The following is a 25,696-nucleotide window of genomic DNA, read 5'->3' as shown; positions in this document are numbered from 1 at the left end:
CGTCTCGATAGTACCCAAAAAAGACCGATCATGATGGATTTGAATCAAAACAGGCGTCCCAAGATGCAAAGAGACGTTACCAGAATTTTGTATACCAAAATGACCCTATATTCTTCGGAACACCCCCTGGTCTAGTTTTTTTTTTATTTCCTCCGAAGACAAAATGAAATTTGGAGCTAAGCGCAACAGAATCATCTTTCAGCAGCGGATATATTACTCCTCGATCTTCTGCTTTGACCCCCAACCGGATCTAATCCGGGTGGCTGTGACAAAACATAATTGGGATTTAAAATCAACAGAATTTTCTTCAACCACAGCCGCCGATCTATACTGCCCGGTTCTCGAGCCCCATGGATCAAGCCTGTTCCGAACAGCCATTCGTTTTGGGGGGGGGGGTCGTAATCCATTTTCAACCGTAAAGACTTGCATTTGAAAAAAATCTCAAAATTTTTTCTCATTGTTTTGAGAAATGAGAGCCATTGGAGGAGACTAAATCAAAAATAATTTCTGTTGAACTTGAGAAGGCATCAAAATCCTTAGGGATAAATTCCTAAGAACCGCATTTCACAACCTAAGTATACGTCTCCAAAACAATTTCTGTGTATCGGAAACTTGGACAATAGTGAGCTTAAAGGCTCAAAGTATATGTTACAGTATAGTTCTGGGATGACTAAGTCAATTTGAGCTCAAAGTCGAGGGCGCTTGCGCCCGAGGCTGAGCTCGAATTGCCAAAGGCTTCACATAACTATAACTTAACTTATTTAGACCCCAGTTTCGCTGTTCAAAATTCAAAGAGAGAATTAAATTAAAATTTATAGTAACATTGCAATTCTGCATGTTTCCAAAGAACACTTTTTAATCCAGTCGCTTTTTCTGAGAGACATTTTCATTTGTTTTTTCTTCTATTTCTAGTTCTTTTTGCTCTTCCTATTATTGTTGGAGCGAATGGATGGCAGAGGTTGTCAGCCGGGTCTGTCACTCTCATTGTCACTCTCTATGGTTTTTACAAAAATGAGCAATTTATAAAAAAATATTTCTTTATATTGACTCAATTAGAGACCATAAAGAAGTCTTCTGTGCCGAAGTTGTTATATTATGTGATTGGTTCCTGTTTTCAATTATCCCCTTTAATTATCTTTGAAAAGTGTATGCTTTGTGTCATGAGAAAAAAATTGCGCTTCCAATAAAATTTTCCAAGAAACATGCCTTAAGGCTTCCAAGAATTTTTTCCAAGAAGTTTGCTCAGTTGATAGCTTATTTTATACCATTTTGTAATGTGAACTCTTCAAGACAAGTGTGAAAAGTGAGGGAAAAACTGATTAAGTTCAATGTCTTGTGTGATATGAAACGTGAAATCTTGAAAAAAAGTGGGACGCTTGAAAAAATATGAAATAATGACTTCTTGCTTGATCAACTTTCAAAACTAGTGATCGAGCCTAAGTTTATTTTCAAATTTTTTAACATCAAATTTGAGGTCTAAGAGATCTTAGTGCCCACTGGTCGCAACCTCTTGATCCCGTTTCCGAGGACGAAAAGTCTAATGGTTCAGACGAAAAATCGGTAAAGCGAACAAGCGCAAAAAAAGACCAACAGAAGTAATGTTAATGCTAAACAAATCGTTTGAGAGCAAATAACAATGATTTCTTAGAAAGCGCTAGGTTATTTATGATAAAAAAATTATAATCAGATATTACAACTAAAAACCAGTATTAATGAGAGTAATAGATGATGACATCAGGCCACATGACAGCCGCTGATGTCCGGCATCAAAAAATGAGTTAGAGAGAGAGAGAGAGAGAGAGAAACTTAAGGAATTTTCCAAGAGGAAATTCGACTATGCAGCCTCTAGTTTTCTGGCCTTTTTAGTAATTAAATCATATAGAAAAAAACTGAAAAGTTCAAATTAAAGAAAATTAGATTTTGCTATGGAAAATGCTCCAAACCATTTTTTGTCTCTGAAACTCCATCATGTAACCCATCTTTAAGACTTTTGGAGTTTTGTTGGTCAGTAATGAATGTTAAACAAAGAAAAGGACGAGAATAAAAATTATTCAAAACACAATCACAAATTGCAACAAAATTTTGCAGAATTTTTTTATACTAATATCTTCAGAACCATTTAATTGTGTCAAGAGACTATTCAGTATCTCTACTTCAACATTTAATGAATTTCTCTGTCTCATAAAGATCATTAAACTAGGAACTTGATGCTAATGATCCGAAAAAAAAGGAAAAATATTTGAATTTCGTCAAAAAATTGCTAACATTGGAGTCATTTATATAATGATAGACATTCAATTAAATCTAGAAACCAAGCAGCAGCAGCTTATTATCGAGTCTTGGAGGAGGTCCCATTGCTGTAAAGAAATAAAACTTTTGAAAATATTCCGAAAACTTGAAAAATTGCAATTACTAAAAATTTGACGAAACTCGTGATATAAAAATCCTGAAAAACATATCATTTTATCCAGAATACATGCAGTAGCCTATGGTCAAACCGTAGAGAAGGTTGCTTACCGCTTGAAGCTTGAGAGACCTATCAAAATTTTTCAAAAATTGCAGGTTTTATCGAAAAATTGTTAAACTTTGTGTTGTTAAAATGCTGACATCTTATCCATGGCCAATCAAAAGATTCCAGTAACTTATTGTCAAACCCTAAAGTTTGGCCCCTGGTCCTGCAAAAGCTGAAAATTTCAAAAAAATGTCAAACATTATTGAAAAAAACTGTACGTTTTGTCAAAAAATTGCTTAAATTCTTGATTTTAAAATCTTGGAAAACAATCTATACATCTAGATACTACGCTCTATCCTACTATAAATTGCAGCTAAAGTGGTCATAATAAGTACCTAGGTCTTGCAAAAGACCTTTACAACTTTAACCAGCGTCAATTTTAGACTGGTCTAACGAAAGTATCACAAAAAAGACAAAAATTACAAAAAATGCAACAAATGGGCTCAAAATCTGCTAAAAATGACCATTTAACCTTACACTAAGGCCTTCTCAGTAGCTTTCTTCAACACAAAAAGCACTTGAGGGAATACTAAACGCGGCTAAGGGCCTCTAATGAAACGTAATGACAACTGGGCACTAACTGTTTATCCCGTTTTTTAGGACGAAAAGTCAAATGGGTCAGACGAAAAATCGATCGAGCAAAATTTGCATGAAAAAAGACTATCAGGATTATTACAATTGCGACAAATTTTTGAGAGCAATTAAAAACATCAACTGTCCTCGTTTTAAACCCATATTTGCCAATTTGATTGCTGCCTAAACTCAGAAATTGCTCAGAGGATTCACGCTCATGAAAACTACCAAAGAATCATTTTTACTTTTGGCGTGATTTGACATCAACTGCAGGAAACCATGAAAATTATATATGATCTATCATGATTACTAATGACCAATAATCAACTCATACAATAAGAGAAAGAAAACACTTGAAATATTTTTTAAGCTCAATTACAGTTGGCAGAATTTTATGCTTTTGAAGCACAAAATTTGGTTCTCATAGATTACGTTTTAATGTTTTAAATATAAAGACGTATGTAAATGGGAGATGAAATATATCCTAATACAGTGAAAACTATTGATCTCCTAAATACATATTTAACTCCTTATCATCTGCTCGAAGCAATGTTTTCTTGAATGTAAACACTATAATTTGTTCTCCGATAACCCCAATCTTGTGGCGTGATAGCCGAGAGGTAAGGTTTGTGATTCAAACGCCCAAAACTGAGATGTCTGTGTGAGGCTGCCTTCGTCAGGATGATATCCTACCTAACCATAGCTTCATGTTGACCATAGCCTGACCAATGTTGGCGGCAATGAGGGTACTACGTGAAAGATTCAGACGCAAAAAACTATGGCCAAAGCCCTGAAAAAAGCAATTCTGCTCAAAAAAGAACAGTCTAAAATTGTGGGATTGATAAGAAAAAGTGCAGCCGAGAACAGGCCGCTGTGGTCTAATGCGGTCTCTCTGCACTCACGCAGGAACCACAATTTTTGTTCTTATTAATTGCGATCCACGATTGCGGTGTTTTATAAACCTTAGGGTTTGACACAATTTTTGAGTGCTCTGCAATGATAAAAAATACTTCTATTTTTTTAAATTTTTTTTTTCTATATATAAAATGCTTAAGATTAATTTTCGGCAGAGATGGTGTCCGTAGAAGCACGTTTTTAAATTTTAAGCTGTAAAATCGGAACTTAAATAAGCGCATAGTGATGTAAAATTCTAGTTAATGTCTCGATATTTATTTTGTATATTTGCCATCCAAGTATTTGCGGTTTTCCCAACGTGAAAAAATGCAATCGCTCGGTATAAATGGCGTATGAAAACGTAAAATTTATTTTTTATTAATTCTTCACAACGTACGTTGGATAAAAAATACAAGCATAGAACTTGATGTGTACAGTTTTATGCAGCTTTCGAAACGAATTTCTGCTTGTCTTTTGAAACCAACGCACCGGTTGAAAGTTTGAGAAGTATAGTTTGCTTTAACTTTGTATCATTCTTTGATCATCAAAAATTGTAGATTTTTCTGAGCTAGTCGATATTTAGAAATGTTTAGAAAGCACATTATAAAACAATTCTCTTTCCTGGTTTAAGTCCGTTAAATTCATGAGATCCAGTGACATCCGAGTTGTGCTGAACTGTTGTAGGAGGTACAGCAGGGTTGTATGGTCTCAATGTGACAGTTGTTGAGGCTCCTAAGACGTTGACAAACCACGACACTCTCACCGATGTGGGAGAAAGTGCTCGAGCCTCGGCAGATAATTGAACCGCAATCTTTCCTGGTGAGCAAGAGAGCACTGATTACAAAGTTAACTGAGTTCCTGCTAGTATTACCAAACCTATCATGTCACTAAAATTTCTGGATAATGGCAGATAAAATTTGTAACCGCCCTACACCGCGGGAATTCCACCCAAACAAAAGTAATGTGTATGTGGCTACCCCCGTAACAAGAGGAAAAAGTGCTTTTTAAACATTTATAAAAATTGAAATTTTTCAAATGTTGTCAATTTTCATTTTTTTTTAATTTTAAAAAAGAAGTTTTACTAGTTCTTACATATTTTCTTGTTTTATTACAAAAAAAGAACTAACTGCCATGGAATTTAAATGATCCAATAAACTCTAATACTTTAATGTTCTTTTGTGTATAACTAGATACATATTTACCCTTAAATTTGTATATAGCAATTTTTATAATGTTCCATGGTTATTTGATTTTTAGTAGTCGCTACAGTTATTCACTTTTTCTCTTCTTCGTCATTAACTGTTTTTTAACAACATGCTTTAGCTTTAACGAAATAGGCTCAGGCGATTGTGTCATTAGATTTTTCATCTTTCATCTCACCTGGTTGTCTTTTACCTAATATATATTTTAATTTATTAATCTCCTGATTAAAACTACCACCAATAGGAAATGTGCTATAATATAAATCTACAATCTGTATCTGTATAATGATTGCGTCAACATAAGTGGATCTCAAATTTCATATATTGCTTTATAAATAAGTAATTTAGCCGTTTGTAATATAACAATTCCAATATAATTAAACTTATCTAAAATTAAATCTTGTTTTATGTACAGCAACCATGTCATCATCAAACTCCACAGCGTATTTAAAACTAAGTTTTTCTACTAATTTAATATATTTATCCATATCATTAACAAACTAACATGATGTCTTTAATTTGCTTTTTCTACTGACTTTCCGTGGAGTGCATTATTCATTAATTTGAAGAACACATCGTCAAGTTAATCACCTCTAGATTCAGCATCTTTTCTCTGCTGAAAATTAAACTCTATGTAGGGCATTAATCATTCACACTTACTTTTTTTCCAGTTTTTCCTTTGTTATAATATCTTGTAAGCTTTCTCAATTAATTGAAAACCAATCCAACAGTTAACATTAACATTTTCAGTTTCATTGTTTTTCGTCATATTCTCATTTTGCCAAGCATTAAACTGTTTATTATCTTATTTTGTATATACAGGAAGAAACGGATACTGTTTTTTTTTGTTTTAATTCTTCACTATACTTAACATCAATAGTATTTATATGAACTTTATTGTTAGTATATACTTCAAATTTAACCTTGTCACAAACACCAAACCCACCAGTAGGTAAAACAGATGCATGTTTTAAATTTAATTCTAAGTTTTTTAACTTTTTTGCTAGAATAGTTTGGGTCTTTTTGTTTATTGTAACATTTAACATGAAAATTACCAAAAACTGAAGCTAATCTACTTCTAATAATAAACTGTATTGAATCATAAATACTTACTGTTTCGTCTTTACATTATTTAAGCCTAACATCAGTGTTTTTCAATCCACATAACTAAGTTAAACCTGAAGTCGAATATGTAAAACAGGGATATATTTAATAATAATCTAAACACATATATCTAAAAATTTCAAGCACATGTACTAATAAAAGAACATCTGTTTAAGATAGGTTAACATGAAATCTTTTATTGTTTTGCTTTTCGTATATTAACAAAAAATTACTCCTTAACTGTATTCTTCATCAGTAGATCCTTTCCGTTTTAACTTCGAATAAAATGTTCTCTAGGAGGTAATTCTGTTTTATGAAGTTTATCTATACTATCGATCCATTCAAATGAAAAAAAAAACTTTTCTTCCCTCTAACTGAAGTTTATTCGTTTTCACACACTCCAAACTACTTGATTTTTTACTAATCGGATCTAAACAGCAGGGATGATGTAATCTAAACATATATAATGCTTTATTACAACCCAGAACGAAATTAATGTAGTTCGTAACTGTATTAGCCTGCCTACACTTCCGTCTTTTTTTCTTCGATAGTTTTGTTTTGAATAAATTGTTGTCATAGTAGGATGAACTGTAAGCAGATAAGGGCACAAATGTATTGAAGTTGCCGCTATTTACGGGTTTCTAGCTTTTAAATTCCAATTAATATGAGCTTAAACTCTTAATACACCATTTAAGTGAGTGTGATCTCTTACAGGCTCCTCTTTCAACTCTTCTTTACAATAATGGAACTTAGTAGTAAGTGGAGTAGCAGTATCGTCTTAAAGCGGTATGTCCGTTTAAATATATTTCAAAACAAGTTATTTTGATAATCAACACTGTCTTTAAACCATGGAACTGCCTCTCACTACACTAAAATTTTTTCCAGGATATCTGGATAAAGACTTCTATCGAGAATGCCAAAGAAAAAAGGATAAATTATTATAAAATCAAAATCATATACCAGAAGGAAAAGAGGTAAGATTTGTTTTTATGTTCGAACCAAACAAACTCTAGATAATCATCTCTTTGGAATGTTCTTCTACCTATATATATATATATATATATATATATATATATATATATATATATATATATATATATATATATATATATATGCCTATTTATATATATATATATATATATATATAAATATATATATATATATATATATATATATATATGTATAGATATGTTAACAACTTTCTTTTCATGCATCTAAATGTTTATTTAATGCATCTTTAATTTGAAATGACTCACAACATCTTAGAAATAGGATATCTTTGTGATTCAGTGATTTTCTTTAGAAACAAAAACACCTGAGCTCTATACTTTTAGTTCATTAGAAAAAATTTTATTTTTCAACCCTAGAGATCACTAATGCATATAAAAACCGTGTTAACCGTTTTGATTTTATTTGTACTAAACACAAAAAATTCGATTTCTTTTTCTTTTTTCGAATTCTTGTATCGTCTTCAACTGTTTTAACTCACAACGAGGTGGGAAAACAGGCAAATTTGTCTCAATAGAATGCTCCGGTTTTTAAAAATTAACAACACTATGGAATATATTCGTAGCAGGATGTAAAAAGGAAACTAGATTCCACGGAAAACAAAGATCAACATCACTCTTCTTAAATATTATTAGATTAGATAAAAATCTTTATGATAGCTACCAGTCATTAAAGCTCACATATAAACTTTTTTCTTCGTTTAAATATTTGCAAACTCAATCCAGATTGAATCATCTCTTGCTCTTGCATTCTAGCTTCTATTCATTTTCAATGCAACTAGAGCATCTGGATAAATATACTGTTTAGTCAAAAAAGGGGATGTGAATTTATGTTCCTCTAGTTTCCGATCAGATTGATTGTATACTTTGCTAAATCAAAATTGTTGAGTTTAGACATCTAGATGAAAATCATGTAATGCTTGTTATGTATTCACAAACATGGAACATCGTAATCGCTACTAGCCAGCGTTACTTGATTAAACCTTATGTTGTGTTTTAAATATCTTTTTCGCTAGTATTTTTTTGTTGAACAGATTTATAACGTTTATCTTTTCTTATATTTAGTTTTTTACATATTACAAAAAACCCAAGACTTACCTTTAGATTCTCTTTTATCTTTAGATTCATCAATAAATTCATCTTTAGATTTATCTTTGTCAATGCCATTAATATTATATAAATGATTCGTTTTTTGAAATGATCGTCAACACTATATGAACTTGGAGATGATTCAAATGTTAGACATTCATATCTTTCTTTAGACTTTACTCCTTATTTTTTTTACAAGTTCACCATTAAAAAGTTCCCCAGTGTTATTTTTAAGTTTCAATGCACCCAAATGATCACTAAACTCACCCTCTTCAATTAAAAAAATACTGCTATCACAATATAAAAATCCCCTCAAAACAGAAAACTGCTCATTACTTTGTTCAAGAAGTTACTATCACAATAAAAACCATTTTCAGTATATTCACCTATGCTAAATTTTCTAATTGACAGTCTTAAACTCTTGTTGTGTTTAATTGTTTCATAATGTCTTTGAATTATTTCCATTTACTTCTTTTCTTCACAAAAATAACACCAACCGCGTCCTCTTGTTTTTTGCTTACTATAATCATCGGCGAAGCCATTCAGCGGATTCTCATTCTTACTTACTGATTGCAACTATACAGCACCACAACCAAAACGTTTTTCAACTCTATCATTACCAAAATATTCATTTTAATCATAAACACTCATTTTTCTAGACAAATTAGTTGAAATATTTTTGGAAAAATTTTTTGAATCCAAAAGAATTTTAATTGCAATAAAAGTAAAGATAAATAATGGTGTTGGAGTTGTGATGATTGCCAAATTAAACAATTCAAATGTTCCTTTCTTGATGAAACTTTAACACGTAGAGATAGATTTTATCATTTTAATTTTCAATAAAATGACCCTAATAAGTTTCTAACATGCGGAATTTTTACAATGAATGAACATATTTCACGGTTACGATTCGAAAATTACAGATGTAGACTATTTGTCCATGTTCATTGACATAGATTTGGACACACTAGAGACCAATTCAAAAGTTATGCCGAGATCTCAATATTATATTTTAATAAATCCCAAATGGGTAAATTAGAAACATTAATAGAACTAAATAGACTTTAAAAACAAAACAGAAGGAATAGATAAGAAGAAAAACTGAGAAAGCAAAATTAATTTGTAAAATAGAAGAGTTTTCGGAATTTTTAGATACTCTAACAAAAACTTAAATTGCTAACAAGGAAAAGAATTTAGCGTTGGGCAAACAGACATTAAGAGCATTAAAATGACAAAATTGAGGAATAGATAATCAAACTAGGGCAACCAGAAAAATTGCTTCGCAGATTGGTGAGGTGGCTTCTCGGATCAGCAACGCTGCTACTCAGTGGATTAACAAATCTGCTTACACATTGGAAAAAAAGCTTCAACGCTAAAGGAACAAGAAACTCAACCATTGCTATCTGATAAGCGAAGTTGTTTCACGTATGAATATAAGCGTAATGTAAATACAAATAACAATGATATGTTTAGCACTCTTCATATAATGGGAGCTCAATCTAATTCTCGATTACGTTTACATCAAAGACTTAGCTAAAAGGGAAAATGTAATAAACGGTTCTGATGTATCACTACAGCAGGATGGTTTTTCTATTATGGAAATTTATATCAACTTTCAGATTGATTCATATATTTTTTTACTAATCCAGATATTAAATACGAGAACCCCGAGGACGAAGATGAAGAAAAAGTAAGATTTTTTGGTATAGAAGACATGATATAATAAAAAATGACCAAAAAAGCAATAGGTTGAAAAAATGCTTAATTGAGATGATAAGAGAGAATGTTCTGGGTAGAGTTTATTACTGATGTCATCCCCAACAATTTTGCAAAAAAAAATAATTTAATTGAACTGGAAACAAAAGCAGGACTTGATGGGTGATATGATGAAATGATAAATAAATTTAAAAAAACTTTCAACTATGAATGCTATTAGTCTTGAACAACTAGATAGTTTTATTTTTAGTTACGGTAAATAGACTGAGCCACAGATACAATGATTGACAAAATTAGAACAACAAGAGCACCTATTGGCTAATCAAGTGTCTAGTCCAACAATAGCAAAATTTGAAAGAGGAAGAACAATATCTTTACATACAGATAAAACATGGTCTGCCGATTTGATTTGCAAGTCTTCTTTAAGTTAATATAACAATTTTTATTTATATATCTTAAAATTTATAGATTCGTTTGCCAAATATGCCTGGGCTATACCACTAATTAATAAATCTGGCATACCCATGGTTATTGCTTTCAAAAACAATTCTGAAAGAGGGTAGGGTACCAAAAAAATTATCGGTAGATAGAGGCAGTGAGTCCTACTATAAAACTTTTAAACCTTTGCTTAAAGAAGAAAAGGCAGAAATGTACTCTACAAACAGGGATTTTTAGGCTGCATTTAAGGCAAGGTTAAATTGAACTAAATATGTTAGAAGACGCAAAAATAACATATAATAATAAAAAAACATTCAGCAATCAAATGGCAACCGCTGACGCATCAAACAATACTGAAAAGTTTAGATGTAGTATCATGGTAAAATTCCCTAAACAAGTGTAAAAGAACTTAAACCAAAACTCAAAGTTGGTGATTATGTTAAAAATGCTGATAAACGTAGCATTTTCTCAAAAAGATATACATCCGATTGGATCAGGGAAGTATTTTAAGTTAAGTTCGAAAAAAAACGACCACAACATATAAAATACAAGGCATCGATGATGAAATAAAAGAAGGTAAAAAATATAAACAAGAATTATTTAATTTCGATTTGGATTTTAAATCCACTCTTAAGGTATTGAAATCACAAAACATAGATATTCGGTCACCGGCGAAGCAGTTTCCCTGAACATTCAGCAAGCTGAATACAATTCTGATTGAAAACAAGTACAAAAATGACATGAAGCAGACTGAATCAAGTAAACAGAGTCTTTAAACAAGTAAGGCTAACTAGTTGTTCATAGGAGATAAAGAAAAATTTGACAAGAGATATACCTATAAACTAAGAATGTACACACTCCCACAAACATGAAAGATGCCGTTAATAAGGAGTTTTGTTATAACAATCTATTATCATTTTAATTAAAAATATAAGCAATCTAAGAAAAAGCAAGTTTTATAAAATGACAACTAAATCATTACAACTGAAAAAACAGAAGTTAATTATGAACTAATTAATAAGTTTATTAAATCAGCAAATAGTGTTACAAATACAGTTGTAACACTATTTGTAAATACTCTTGCAATAAAAATGCTAGTGGCGCTATCTCTAAATAAAATCAATTAAAACTAGACCTTGATAATAATAAACATAATGATAACGTTACTAACTTACAGTTAGTTAATATGTCCTTTTTCGATCTACAATGTTAAAACAGATAATAGATCTCTTAGAAAGACAATAACTCAATACATAATAGGAAAATAATTGGAACGCAGACTGATTGACAACAAACAACCGGCAAGGCTAGAAGGGCACTGTGAACTTAATCACGGAGATATAATGAAAGAGACTGAAGATTGTTTTTGTAGTTAAAATGGAGGAAATTAGACGCAGTGCACTCTTATTTTAACCGAACAAACACTTTTCATTATTAGGTTTAAAGCACTTTTCGAAAAAGAAATAAAAATACAATTAAACAATGTTTCCCAGAAAAAATTAGTTGCATATTTTGTCCTTCACAAATTTTTAAAGATAACATTATAACACAAGCTAAAAAGATGCATGGACCATAATTTGTAACGCTAAACAATGTTAGAAGATTTTAAGAATTATAAGAAAATACTTATAATGGTAACATAAGAAAATAATGGATAATGGTATTAATATTAATCAACTATTATTAACTAAATGAATTATAAAAGAAAAATAATACAATTTATTGTAAAATATTTATGGCAAAATAAAAAAGAAAGAGAACCATTTGATGATAAAGGTATCAGAGATTGTAATGTATCAGTTAACTTCTACGGCAGTTAATTCGTTATAGTAAAAAACATAAGAAATTTGTAAGATTAAGTATACTTCCATTTTTTTTAAATAAAAACTCGAAGAATGGCAAAATATAAAAAAATTCAAACAAGAATTTAAAGACAAACAATAAATTTTCAGTTGTTTAACTAGTTTTGTCAACGAGAAAAAGAGAAACTTTTGGAAAAATTTCCATCTTTAAGAAATTTTCTCCTGAAGTTTATTTGAATTTCCTGCACAGAGAAAGCAATCAAAACCGCTGAAAATAATATCAACAAAGAACACAACCTTTCCGTTGAAAAAATCCCGACGTTTCATGCAGATTCTTTTTTACGTTTAAGAATCGAGTATACCTAAGTTTTCAGAACCAAACTTAATGGAGCTTTCATTCGTTCAATACTGAACAAATTATACGCACCAGTCCTTACGTTCAAAAGGAAATGTTCCGAACAAACAAAGTTTACCGTCGATTCCTTTGTTCTGTTATCCGAACAAGTGAGTCTGCTCTATAAAGATTTTATTTTTGTTCCGCTGTTCAAAGTTACTTTGCAAACAATTGTGACTTTGCAAAATTTTAATTTACAATCTTTGACCTTTTTCAACGACGGACACTCATTTTGAATGATTCCACCTGCTTCGTTCTTCAAAATTTTTTTACTAGGTTCAATCAACCTAAAGTTCTGGCCCGCGTTCAGGTGTCACCGCCATTCAACGCAAACTCCTGTGAGATATGAGGTGAAGGCGGAAAATTTTGTAATATAAGCGGTGAATGCGGTGAAATTACTTAAATCAGGCGTTGAATGCTGTGAAAAAAACCTTTATCGCCTGGTAGCGGTGAAATTACATATATTCACTGCTCAATTTAGGGGTGAATTTACTTAAATTCACAGCTCAGAAAATGCCTGGATTTTTATTTTGTTCAACAAAAATAAGACACAATTAAAAAATACCTACGAATAATCATACATCTTTTTTAAACTTTTTACAAAGAATCACAACTATTTACAAAGAATCACAACATTTCACTGCTAATCTTAAAAAAGTTCAACGCGTAATTTTTACAAAAAGTCGATTGAATTTGATTTAAATTCAAAACAAATATGCTATGTTTTAGTGAGACTTTGCGCAGAGGAAGAAGAAGTGGTTGAGTTGCAGGAGGTAGGAAGTTCGTCTCCGTGCAATGAGGTCCCTTGTAGTGAGCGCTGAAATGTGGTGAATTTTTGTAAGTTCACCACTTACTCTAGCGGTGAACTTACATAATTTCGCCGCATATACCGCATTTCTGCGCCAAAATTATGTACGGAATTTGCGGTAAAAAAAAAACAACTTTTGACTTCTTATCATACGTATTTTCCGATTTTTTCTCGACCCGGGGAAAAATAATCGTGAGCAGCCGTTTTTTCAGTTATATACTAGAGTGTTCGGTTATAACCCGAGTGAACAATGAACGCATCTGAAAGATAATCATCGAAAAGGTAAGCTTGTTTTTGTACGGCAATTATTTGGTAAAAAGCGTATAAGTTGCATAAACTCAAATTTTTGCCTTTCGTTTTTTTTTCTAAATCTGAAAACTAAATGTGGTGAACCGAAAAAACAGAAGTTAATTATGAACTATTTAATAAGTTTATTAAATCAGCAAATAGTGTTACAAATACAGTTGTAACACTATTTGTAAATACCCTTGTAATAAATTTGCTAGTGGCGCTATCTCTAAAGGTGGTGAATTTTTGTAAGTTCACCACTTACTCTAGTGGTGAACTTACATAATGTCACCGCATATACCGCATTTCTGCGCCAAAATTATGTACGGAATTTGCGGTAAAAAAAAAACTTTTAACTTCTTATCATACGTATTTTCCGATTTTTCTCAGCCCGGGGAAAAATAATCAAGAGCAGCCGTTTTTTAATTTATATACTAGTGTGTTCGGTTGTAACCCGAGTGAACAATGAACGCATCTAAAAGATCATCATCGAAAAATTAAACATATTTTTTGTACGGCAATTATTTGGTAAAAAGCATATAAGTTGCATAAACTCAAATTTTTGCATTTCGTTTTTTTTTCTAAATTTGAAAACTATGAATCAATAAAATTATTTCGATTCAAAAATTGTCTTTAAGCCCTCTCTACTGTTACTAGCAAAAACAGGACGTTAAACCGGTTTTTGAATTTTTAACAATGTTTTTCGAAACTCACAACAAAATTAGCTACGTTAGCAATTGACTAGTTGAGTAAGCATTTACAGGACTACCAAAGTTGAATTCAAATGCTAAATCAAAACATAACTGTTTTCATTGAAAACTATCCACCAATTAGTGATTTAAAATTTCCCAATTTTAAATCTGTGATTTCACAGAAACCTTAAGTTGACTTGAGTCACTCTAGATGCTCATAAATCTGATTGGTTTGTGTTGTTAGAAAAAAATTGATCCAAAAAATATTAACCTATCTTTGAGATTTTTTGAGAAGTCCGTTATCTTTTTCCGACTATATCTATAACTGTTTGATTCAGATCAGCTAACAAATTTGCCCAAGAAAAAGATACTGAGCAGAAAAATCTTGGATCAATTTGGCAAAAAGGAGACTTATTTGAAGGTGAATCCAGAGAAAATTCGCTTGAGGATTGGAACAGAAGAAAAACTGACTGAGCTTTCACTACCGAGGCTGTAATATTTTTCTTTTGCTTTTCTTTTGGGGAGGATAGTACCAGGTTCAAGTAGAGCTGTTAGTATTACATGTCATAATCAGGTCTGAGATAGCACATTTATGAGGCAATAAGAGAGCATAGGACATACCACATTAGGCAATAATTCAGTTGTAACTTTGCTTTTGTAAACTTTATCAAATTATTACTATGTATGGGGATCGAAAAAAAATCTTCCGATTAGATTTACAGTCGATGTGTGATAAACGCAATTAGAAAATAGAAAGATTTTGGATAAGCGAGAAAAGATACTCTTTAAAAACTAATTCAATTCTAATAAAAATGCGCATTTAAAACTAACATTTGCAAATTAAAATGGTCATGTTCAAAAGCCTTGTGAAATTTTCATGATCCCCCATTTTAAACAGAAAAAGTGAAAGCAAGCGTTTTAGTGCGAATTGCACAGAGTCCGAAATTAGACTTAGTGCAATTTGATCGACCTAACAATTTCACTAAATTTTTCCATCATTAACTCATGTATATAGAGGCTCTATTGATAAGAACTAAGTTCACAATTTTTTTGAAAGAAGTTATTGTACGGCTTTCTTTCATGCGTTCAAATTTCATTTCGGATTCAATTAGTTTTCATAAAAATTGCCAATAGACTGATAAATTATCGATAACGATCTTGGAAAGCTCCTTCGATTACTGAGGTCAAATTTCTAAGAAAAACTTCTTAATCACAATTTTCACTTTTTCAGATCTTTTCAAGACTGACGCTTGAAACTATAAGTTTAAGTGTCAGCCCTGAAATGGTTTGAAAAAAAGAGAAAGATTTGTAAATTGTGAACATCTTCTAAGAATTTTGCAGCAATCAACCTGAAGCAGCTATCAAATTGTGGGTTTTTCCAAGTACAGATATTCCTCTCAAAGAGGAATGAAAGATTTTTTTTTAATTTTCAACGCGTGGAACAATTGAAAAAACAAAATAACGTAATCACCGCCATTCAACCCAAAATTATGTAAGATAAGTCGTGAATGCGGATAATTTTGTAAGATAAGCGGTGAATGCGGTGAAGTTACATAAATCAGGTTGGGAATGAAGTGAAAAAAATCTTTATCGCCAGATAGCGGTTAATTTACATAATTTCACCGCTGAATTTAGCTGTGAAATTACAAAAAATCACCGCTTTGAAAAAAAATGTCCAAATTTTGTAAGATAAGCGGAGAATGGGATGAAATTGCAAAAATTCATCGTTTAACTCAGTGATGAACTGACATAAATTCACCGCATAGAAAAAAGTGTTCAAATTGTGTGGAAGGAGCAGTTAATGCGCTGAAAACACATAAATTTTTCGCTTAACTTTGTTGTGAAAATACATAAACTCACCGCTTAGAAAAAAGTTTTAACGTTGTGTGATATCAGCAGTGAATGCGATGAAATTACCAGTTTTCACCAATTAACTTAGTGGTGAAATAACATAAATTTACCACTTCGAATACGCTTCGATTTTTCTTTTGTTCAACAAAGTTAAGATATATTTTTTAAAAGACGCACGGAAAATATACCCAAGAGTAATCATACATCTTTTTAAAACTTTTTAAGCGGTGAATTTATGTAATTTCACCACTAGATTAAGCGGTGAACTTGCATAATTTAACCGCACTCACCACATTTGAATGCTCAAATTTGTATTTTCACCGCTTAGCTTACAAAAGTTCATCGCGTATGATTTACATAAAGGAGAGTGAAATTGATATAACTTCAAAACAAATATGAAAGATTAAGTGAGAAGTGACGCAGTGGAAGAAGTTGCTGCCCTTGGAGGATTTGTGAGGTTCGAATCCACGCGAGGACGGTAACTTGTAGTAAGCGGTGAAGTGTGGTGAATTATTGTAAATTCACGGCTTACTCTAGCGGTGAACTTACATAATTGCACCGCATTCACCGCATTTCATCGCAAAATTATGTACGAAATTTGCGGTGAAAAAACCAACTTCTCAACGCTTATCTTACATATTTTTCCGCTTTTTTCTCGATGCAATCTGATGCAATAAGCAGCAAAATTTGGCACAAAAATGTTAGAAAATAGCTCCGGGAGTCCTTCTGCAAATTGAGCTCAGACTGGGTCGCGAAAGCGTTCAAGCTGTAAAGGGTTTAAGCTTCCCACAAACCATTTTCCAACATATATTAAAGGTTAAACTGTTCAGAAGTCTGGCAGTATAAGATCACACAAACACTAAGGAGCTTTCAAAAAAGTCAGAGGAGATTCAAATATATTAGACAAAAAAATAGTTACACAAAAAATGACATTCGCGAAAAGGACACGCGGAAAAACACAATTTGGCTACAAAGTTGTGTGAGGTCAATATGTAAACTTACTTTCAAAAACGTCAATCCCACATATATAGAGATCTTCTGTAATCCGACCGTGACCTGTGTTTGGAGATATTTTAACACTTGTTGCTGCTTTCAGGTCGTCGTTTGATCCACCCACACACATTGTGGATATCCAGGCACCTGGAAATGCACCATCCAGGGTACCACACACACTGCAGGTGGAGTCAAGGAAACACTGAGACGTCTGCAAGGCACCCATGGACTTGACTAAAGATCAAAAGAAAAAAATATTTTATTTATCTGAGAGGTAGGAGAAATTTTTATTTGAACGAGAAGCAATAGAAAAAATGGGTTTAGATTATACAGAAACGGCGAGAGTTGGTTGAGGTTTATTTACCTTGTTAGCCTGGTAGCAAATTTTAGAAATTTTGGGTTTGAAACAGAGATGGAAGAGATAACCGTTTTTGAAAGCAAAAGCCTTGAGGTTCGAAAACTTTTGCAAGAAATCTTTAAGCAAACTCGGTTGCTTTAAAAGAAATACTTTGATCTCATTGATTGGCGCTTGCTGGTTCAAAATTGAATATAACTATTAATTAACTGAAAGTAAATAAAGTTATTATAAATTAACTGCATAGCGTGGGGAAGCACTTGAATTGTGAAAACAGAGTTGTATCCTGCCACTATTAATCTGATTAGTTTTAGATTTAAAAAACCTAACCGGAATCGTGATTGGGCGCCAGAACTTGTATATAGCCCACAAAATTGAGGTCAACTTGGACGGTCAGGCTGCGATAGATTTGCTCTTTTGTAAAGTGATCTGTCTCCACTAATTGCATGCAGCTGCTAATTTGAACATTGTCAATGTAATCCATAACACTGGTCAATTGGTTGTCCAGAAGTTGAGACTGATCGCCAGAATAGAAAGCTCCTCGAATGGGTAAAACTCGTGAACCCACAGGCGCCACTATAAATAAACCTCATTTAAAATTGTCAACTATTGTGTTTTGGGAGCATGTATAAGTAAAAACGTCATTCAAGCTTGACTTTGGGTGTTTCTTTTGGTCATACGCAAACAGTTTTGAATTCCAAACAATCATTCCTGTTTCTAAGGTGTTAGAGCACAATATTTAAAAATATTCCTACTCTTAACGATCCCAATTAAAGGTGTCGCGCTTTGTGCCGCATAGTTTTTGAATTGAGACGTCTGTGTCTGATTTTGAATGTCAGCTTACCAAAAAAGGAACAGGTGCAAACATTCACAAAATGTAAAATATTGATGTCACGAGCAGTGTTATTTGTTTGGATGGAGTGACCAAGAGCAGTACTGCTCATGCCGGAGGCCATGCAGTTGTGATCGATATCATTTGCATTTGGGAATCAAGCCGACGTCAACTCTAACACCTACTTTATGCTGTTAATGCTGTTCGTAACATTAGATATCGCTATACAAATGAGCTATATCAAGGCTGATAGCATTTTTTGTGAATGTGCTTCAAACTTGCATAAATGATCCTGGATCTCATTATCAAGGTAAAGCAAAATCAGTTCGCCTCTGATCTAGAGCAGTTCTCTTTTCACTATATTCAATTAAGAGTCCAAAAGTCAGGTTGAGGGTGGTGACTAACGCATAACTAAACACATTCGTTGATAGAACTGAGGAACAGTCAAATGAAAATGACTCCATATATACAAGTGACCTTTTTTCGTAGAATTTTCCTCATTCAAAAAAGCAATGCATATTTTCACATTGGCATTCTTTCATAAAAGTTTTTACATATGGTCTGAAGCCTTAAAATTTTACGGTTTGAAAACTCAAACGAATCTTCAGAATCCTCTTAAGAAACGAGAAAAGTAGGAATCATTAGCAATAGCTCTTGATTGAGAGGTTGACAAGAACTCGCGTTAATGAGATAATTTCATTTCAACAGTTCTAAAAAACCTGCTCTTAAAAAAGCCGGCACCGGTTTGAATTTACTGTTGCGGTGCAGCCACGCAATCACATGTAGACTGCACATTCGATATATTCAATGCAAATTTATAATAACTAATTTATGGTTAAAATTCTGGCGCCGGTCATTGTTTGGCGTGTTTTTGACCTTCTATGAGTTTTACAACTTTTACCACAATTGAATACAATGAAAATCATTGGTTTAAAAATTTTCGTTTGGTTCCTTGGAAACCATATATGATCCTTGTCTGACTGGTTAAGAAATCATACAAATCATGTAGGTCATTCAATGATTACTAAGACTCACATATGAATTAGTTATAAATAAAAAAATTATGAGGGGTGACCTGAATTAATTAGCAAATTGGGTGCCTACACGCTATTGAGAAGAAAATGAAACAAGAGGGCTCGTTAATATGCATTTGCACATGATGTTCCGAGCCGCGCTCATCTACATTTTTGACTAAACTCATGCCTCATTGCAGCGTGCTTTTCATTGAAAAGACTACAAGAAAACAACAACAACAACAACAACAACAACAACAACAACAACAACAACAACAACAACAACAACAATAGCAGCAGCAACAACAACAACAACAACAACAACAACAACAACAACAACAACAACAACAACAACAACAACAACAACAACAACAGCAACAACAACATCAACAACAACAAAAAGCAAAAACAGTAACTTCACACCAGGACTCTAATATCTAAATATAAAAGCACCTAGTAACAACGTTAGCAACGTCAAATTACAATCAGACAAAACCCTAAATACACAGATTTAATTTTTCCTGACAACATAGCAGAGGGGATTTGTCTATAATGAGAATATGTAACAAGTTGACGAAAAGAAGAAAACAAATAATTTCAAGTCTTGAAAACTCATTAGCTTTTAACAGAATAACTGTAGATAATATTTCTAAAAAGTCGTATTAAAACCAATAGGACCTTTCTTTGGTTAAAATAAGCCTTAGGAATGAACTATAAATAAAGAGAAACTTAATATATTACGAACAACAAATCATTAGCTATTATCAGATTTTCAAAATATTTTTAATTCAATTGTATTTGAAGAAATTCAGCTAAAATTGTACTGAATGAGGAAATCAGCCAGATTTGAAAATCATTTGGTTCCATCAATACGCGATTGTGCTAAAGGAGAAGAAAAAGAAACACAAACACACTACTTACATAACTTTTTTTATGAACATGCAGATTGTCTAACAATTAAAACATCAGTTAGATCATAACATCAGTAAACATGATATTTTTTAAAAGACAGGGAATAGCATGGGACCTCTCAATGATAAGAATTTGTTACAAAATGGCGAAAACAACAACAGAAAAATAAAAAATGAAAAAATCCTTGAAATCTTAAAAGTGCGAATTATTATAAATTTTAAGACAGTTCACTATAAACTGACTGCTTCGGATAACACTATTCAACCAATCCTCAAATACAATCTTATGAGGCCAGTCAGCATTTAACGGCTACCTAAAGATAACAGGCTAACACACCAAATTAAAAAAAAATTGAACAAGAAAAGAGTCGAAGCCATTAAAAAAATGAACTTTTCAGTAATTTTTCCAAGTCTCATTTAATTTTTAACAGCAGAGGGTTTCTTCTTTTAATATTTTGACTCCAATTAAACCACAAACATGAACAAATACAATAAAACCATAAAAACTTTGAGAAAACCCGTAGCAACAATGCCAATAAATTCAATAGCTTTCAGTGGAAGCTAAAAATTACAATAAGTTATGCCTCGATGAGACGGCGCGGATGTTTGTCATTCATAATTCATCAAAATGACCCTACAAAAGTCATTGATTATGAAAACCACACCAAACACAGGCAAAATCCTTAAAATAAGTAGAAAAAGCCAGAAGAAAGTGTCGAAGCCCTTTAAACCGTAAGCTTTTCTCTGAAAACTTTATGCAAGGTTCATTGAACGACTTCTCTAAGACAAAGCATCTGTCATTATTATAATAGTGTGATAAGATTCCAAAAAAGAATGAAAATTACGAAAAAAACTCAATTAATTTTTTTAAAAAAATTATGAAAACCTGTGCATCGAAGTCATAACGAAATTAGTTGGAACAGAAAACCCTTAACTCGATTAACTTTGATTGAAGTAGAAAAAAGGGTCCAGTCATTACTGAAACTGAAATACGGTTCACGAAATAAGGATTGAGATTGTTTAATGTTAAAAAAAAATCTCAAAAAATCATGTTTAAAGTCATAACAGCCATTTAATTCAAGAGCTTTCAACGAAAGTCAGTAAATACGCTCAGTTTTCCGTTGATTTGAAGAGAAGGATTTTTCGCAAGCAAAGTTAATCAATAGGATATCACACTAAGTCATATGACCATGGAAACAACAACAAATACACGCAAAAACCAAAAATTCAGTGAAAAGTGTCAAGAGGGACCAATAATACCAAAATATTCAATGTTTTATTTAATTTTTAAATTTTTGGCATTGAAGTCAATTAACAAATCGTGAGAACATAACATCGCTAACAAGATTCATATTGGTTGAAGTAAAAAACGGGTTCCTCTCGTTTCTGGGTTATCAGTTAATATTAAAAAAAGTTCCTCGAAAAATCTTTTTTTAAAGTCCCAACAGTCATTGGCTGCCCATTCAAAGCTCTAGATAGATCCGTTTATTACTCATTATAAAACCTATTGCAAGTTTAGGAGTCTTGCCATAGGACTGCAAAGTTGAGAAAAACCTCGAAAAAAATTTCATTTAAATTTACGAAAACTCCGAGTTGAAGCCAAAAAAAAACACAAGCGATTTCTTGAAAACGAAGTTTTTGTTCTTGAGCTTCATAAGAATTTAAATCAAGTTTGACATAAACGGGGCCTTGGTATGAAAATTGACTAGTCTCTAGGCGACTTAAAAAACAAAAAAAAATATGAAAAGTTTTCTAAAAAAAGCTCTCAAGTAGAATTCGAGTTTTGTTGACAGTAAACTTCTCTATGAGAACCAAAATAGTCTATTTATCGCCTTTCGTCTATTAGGAACTCAAAATTCATTGTATTTGTGGCGTGAAATGTAATTCTGAACCAATATTTTTATTAAAAAATCTTAATTTTGGAAAGTTAATACTAAAAGTGAACAAAATCATGTGAAAAATCTTATGTTAAAAAAAACTCTAATCCTCGATAACTAAACAAAACGAAATTAAAAAAACTCTTAGTTTCGAATTCTACGCTTGACTTTGAGTTTTTTTGATACCACTCAAATTTCTCTACTATGAATGTGTCGATCGGCCAATATTGTCTGAACAAAAAAACCCATTTGAGTATATAGTTCCTCCCCCAAACAAGTGGGCTATGAAAAAAAGTGAGTAGTTGCTGTGATTGCACAGCATAGATTATTTCCCTCTCTTAGTTTGACTCTGTTTATGGGCTTTTCATTCTTGCGAATGGTGGTGACAATTAGATCGAAAATACTAATTCTAAGTCCCGCAAATTTTGTTTGTGAGCTCGTAAAGCGGACCTACTGAAAAAAAGCAGGCCAAAAATTAGAAATTGTAGTTTTTGACAGAAAGTACAACAATTGCGATAGAAAATATGATAGCGATCGTCAGAGTTGTTATTTGGATGGCAAGATTTATTAATTGGATCATAAGATTTCAAAAGAATTTTCCATTTTTAATATTGAAATCGTTCATTAGAGTTGCTAAGAAAGGTTGGTGTTAGAAATTAGGAAAATTTTGATACGCTTGGCTTTGGCCTATAGATTTTCTAAATTTTTGTTTTTAAACCTCATTATAACGTTTTGTTCTCATCAATCTAAATTGAAAGTTCATGATTTTTTTGAAAAGATGGCGCAATCTTATTTGTCTTACATGTAAATAATTTGAAAAAGCTTGTTTCACATGTTGACACTCTCCTAACATTCGTTCATAGCAGACATTTTAACCATTGACATTCAGTCACCTCTTTTTCACACTCTTGTATTATTTTTATTACCATAGGAGAACAAATACTTGTTTTTCTTTGAAACCCATCATGGCTACAGTTTCTTGCATATGAAACCAAACATATCGACGATTTCCTGCTTTTATATACAAACATGCCAACAATTTTTTTTGAAAAGCAAACATACCAACGATACCAACAAAAATAAAGCTTTATTCCAATTTAAATACACACGGTTTTTGGCTCAGTTTTCGGCTTGATATCACTCACATCGATATGAGTAAACGTTTTTTCGTTTTCCGTTGGCTTAACACAGAACACTATGTCAATATATCTACTAAATATTTGACTTTTAATCAACAGTTTCTTCGTATCATCATTTACATGAATCAAAATTGGAACTTTCGATAAAATAGACTGCAGTAACTCTAAAGATGACTCAATTACACTCCAGGTGATAGCCCGGGTGTACTTCATAATTGAAAAAGTTCTAAAATTACAACTTCCTATTATGTCGTCTATGAAAAGTTGGAACCATAGAAATTTCCTTCATGGGAAAGTTGTAACCTTACCAATTTCGTACAATTTTTTGTCTATGACATTAAGGATCCATAAGAGGCAAGTTCTAGGATAACAACTTTTGATTTACCCGGGAGATTCAAGGCAAGAAAAAAGTTTTTTAAAACAGTTTCAATTTGTCTCCCTCTAAACTGTGTTTAAAAGATCTTTGTGAAAGTCGGAAAATCTTATGAATTGACCTGGTTGTGAGAGGATTTCAACTTCACAAACACCCAATTTAGCTTCATCACTTGAGAGGTCGTCAGCTGCTGTCATGATTTTCAGACTGTCTCCTATTTGTTCACACATGACATAGTTCCAACCTGAAACTCCAGTCAGTTTGAGTTTTTCCTCACCGCCCTCGCAGGGAAAACATCCATTTGAATCATCACAGACGTGAACAGGTACTGTTGATGATATCAAGTTTCCTGAAACAGCATAAATATTGGGCTTCTTTTGCGGATAATGATTTATTGCATAGAAACTTTTCAATAAGGCATTTTCTATAAATGGGAAAATTCTGTAAATGCTTCTATTCAATATATTTCACAGTTTCATACAGCTAACCTAAAGGCAGTCTATTAGTAGGAATTCATTGCTATATACCAAAGCTAATGGCTATTTCAATTCCCAGTTCACATTTCGAAACAGAAAGTCCAAAATTTATATGCAAATGACTTTCCTATGATAAAAATGAAACAAAGAAAATAATAAATTAATACGCAAAAATTGCAAATTTCTTTTCGGCAAAAAATTCAAAACAGCTAAAAATAAGTTATTTGATCGCTCGATAATTGTTCTCCAGAGGTAACACGATCAAGCAAAATTCAGCTATGAAGTAGTAAACTCGAAGATGAGCTATATTCGTGGCTAATTTGAATTTTTCATTTATTAAAGAAAAATGCAGTAAAATTCGACAATGAAAAGATCTGCTCATGTTTTGACTTAATTGTCTATTAAAAGAGGAAAAGAAAATACAACATTACAAAATACCCATTCTCTTCAAAAATAATTTGTTAAAATTAATTTATCTTGAACGCAAGCTGAAAAAAAAACAGATAAGACCATTCCATAATGAGACTTTGTATAAGTCAAGAGGAACAAGAATTAAAAGGGGAAAAGTCAATCATCAGCTGTCAACTGCAAATACTATATAGAGTCTTATGTAACTCCATCGGAGCCATTAGGAGCCTTCGTTAACGAAAAAAAAGAAATGATTAACGCAACCCTGGAGAACCACTGATTATTGACTATGATAAGGTTATGAAATAGGATGAAAAATACGAAAAATAGCTGTTAATTACGACCAAAAATCAATATCTATTTTTTACAAACGCTTTAAAAAAGGTCAAAATTTAAACAGATAGTACCAGGCAAACGTCTAAATTGTATCAATTGAAACATCCATTAACTTTTCATTCGGCAGCAGCAAAAAACTTTCATTTCGCCCAAAAATCCCATGTGGGACCGGTTCTTATTGAGACAATGTAACGCTTAGATAGAAAACGAACGAAAGAGCGAAACTTGAAGAAAAACGTTCATATTTTAAAATACAATTGAGAAGAAAAAATCAAAGCTTTTTTGGGCAGCTTTTTTAAACGTTCATGGAGGCAGCCATTAAAATATCTCATTATCCAGAAATATGTTTTTAGTGTTGTAGTCCGGCAGGAAATAAAAAACACAAAATGGTCAAATATTATAAAAGAACAATTAATCAAAACACGAAAGATTAAAGAAAACACAAAATATTGATGCCACAAAAACCTCTAATAAACAAAACTAATAACATTAATATTATTTTACTCTGGAGTTTTTGTTTCCATTTGAGAATTTGTAGCAAATGGTCGCACGATAAAAAAACGCCTTAAATAAAAAAAAAATTTTGTTTCTTTCAAACCAGTACAACGTATTT

At 32.1% G+C, this 25,696-nt stretch overlaps 1 protein-coding gene across 1 annotated transcript in view; it reads right to left on the bottom strand.

Annotated features, from left to right (window-relative positions):
• Window positions 1–25,696, bottom strand: part of LOC142346150 (uncharacterized) — a 53,503-nt gene that overhangs the window by 14,881 nt on the left and 12,926 nt on the right. Inside the window, exons 5-7 of the mRNA XM_075398658.1 lie at window positions 23,985–24,191; window positions 18,049–18,294; window positions 17,373–17,597 (exon numbers count right to left, since the gene is read on the bottom strand). Of these exons, the coding sequence (XP_075254773.1) occupies window positions 17,373–17,597; window positions 18,049–18,294; window positions 23,985–24,191 (678 nt within the window). The remainder of the gene's footprint in view (window positions 1–17,372; window positions 17,598–18,048; window positions 18,295–23,984; window positions 24,192–25,696) is intronic.

The sequence above is a fragment of the Convolutriloba macropyga genome, chromosome 9 (assembly GCF_964194025.1).
Source record: "Convolutriloba macropyga chromosome 9, txConMacr16.3, whole genome shotgun sequence".
In the NCBI taxonomy this organism is placed as follows: Eukaryota; Metazoa; Xenacoelomorpha; order Acoela; family Convolutidae; genus Convolutriloba; species Convolutriloba macropyga.
This window is presented reverse-complemented; position numbering and strand designations above follow the sequence as displayed.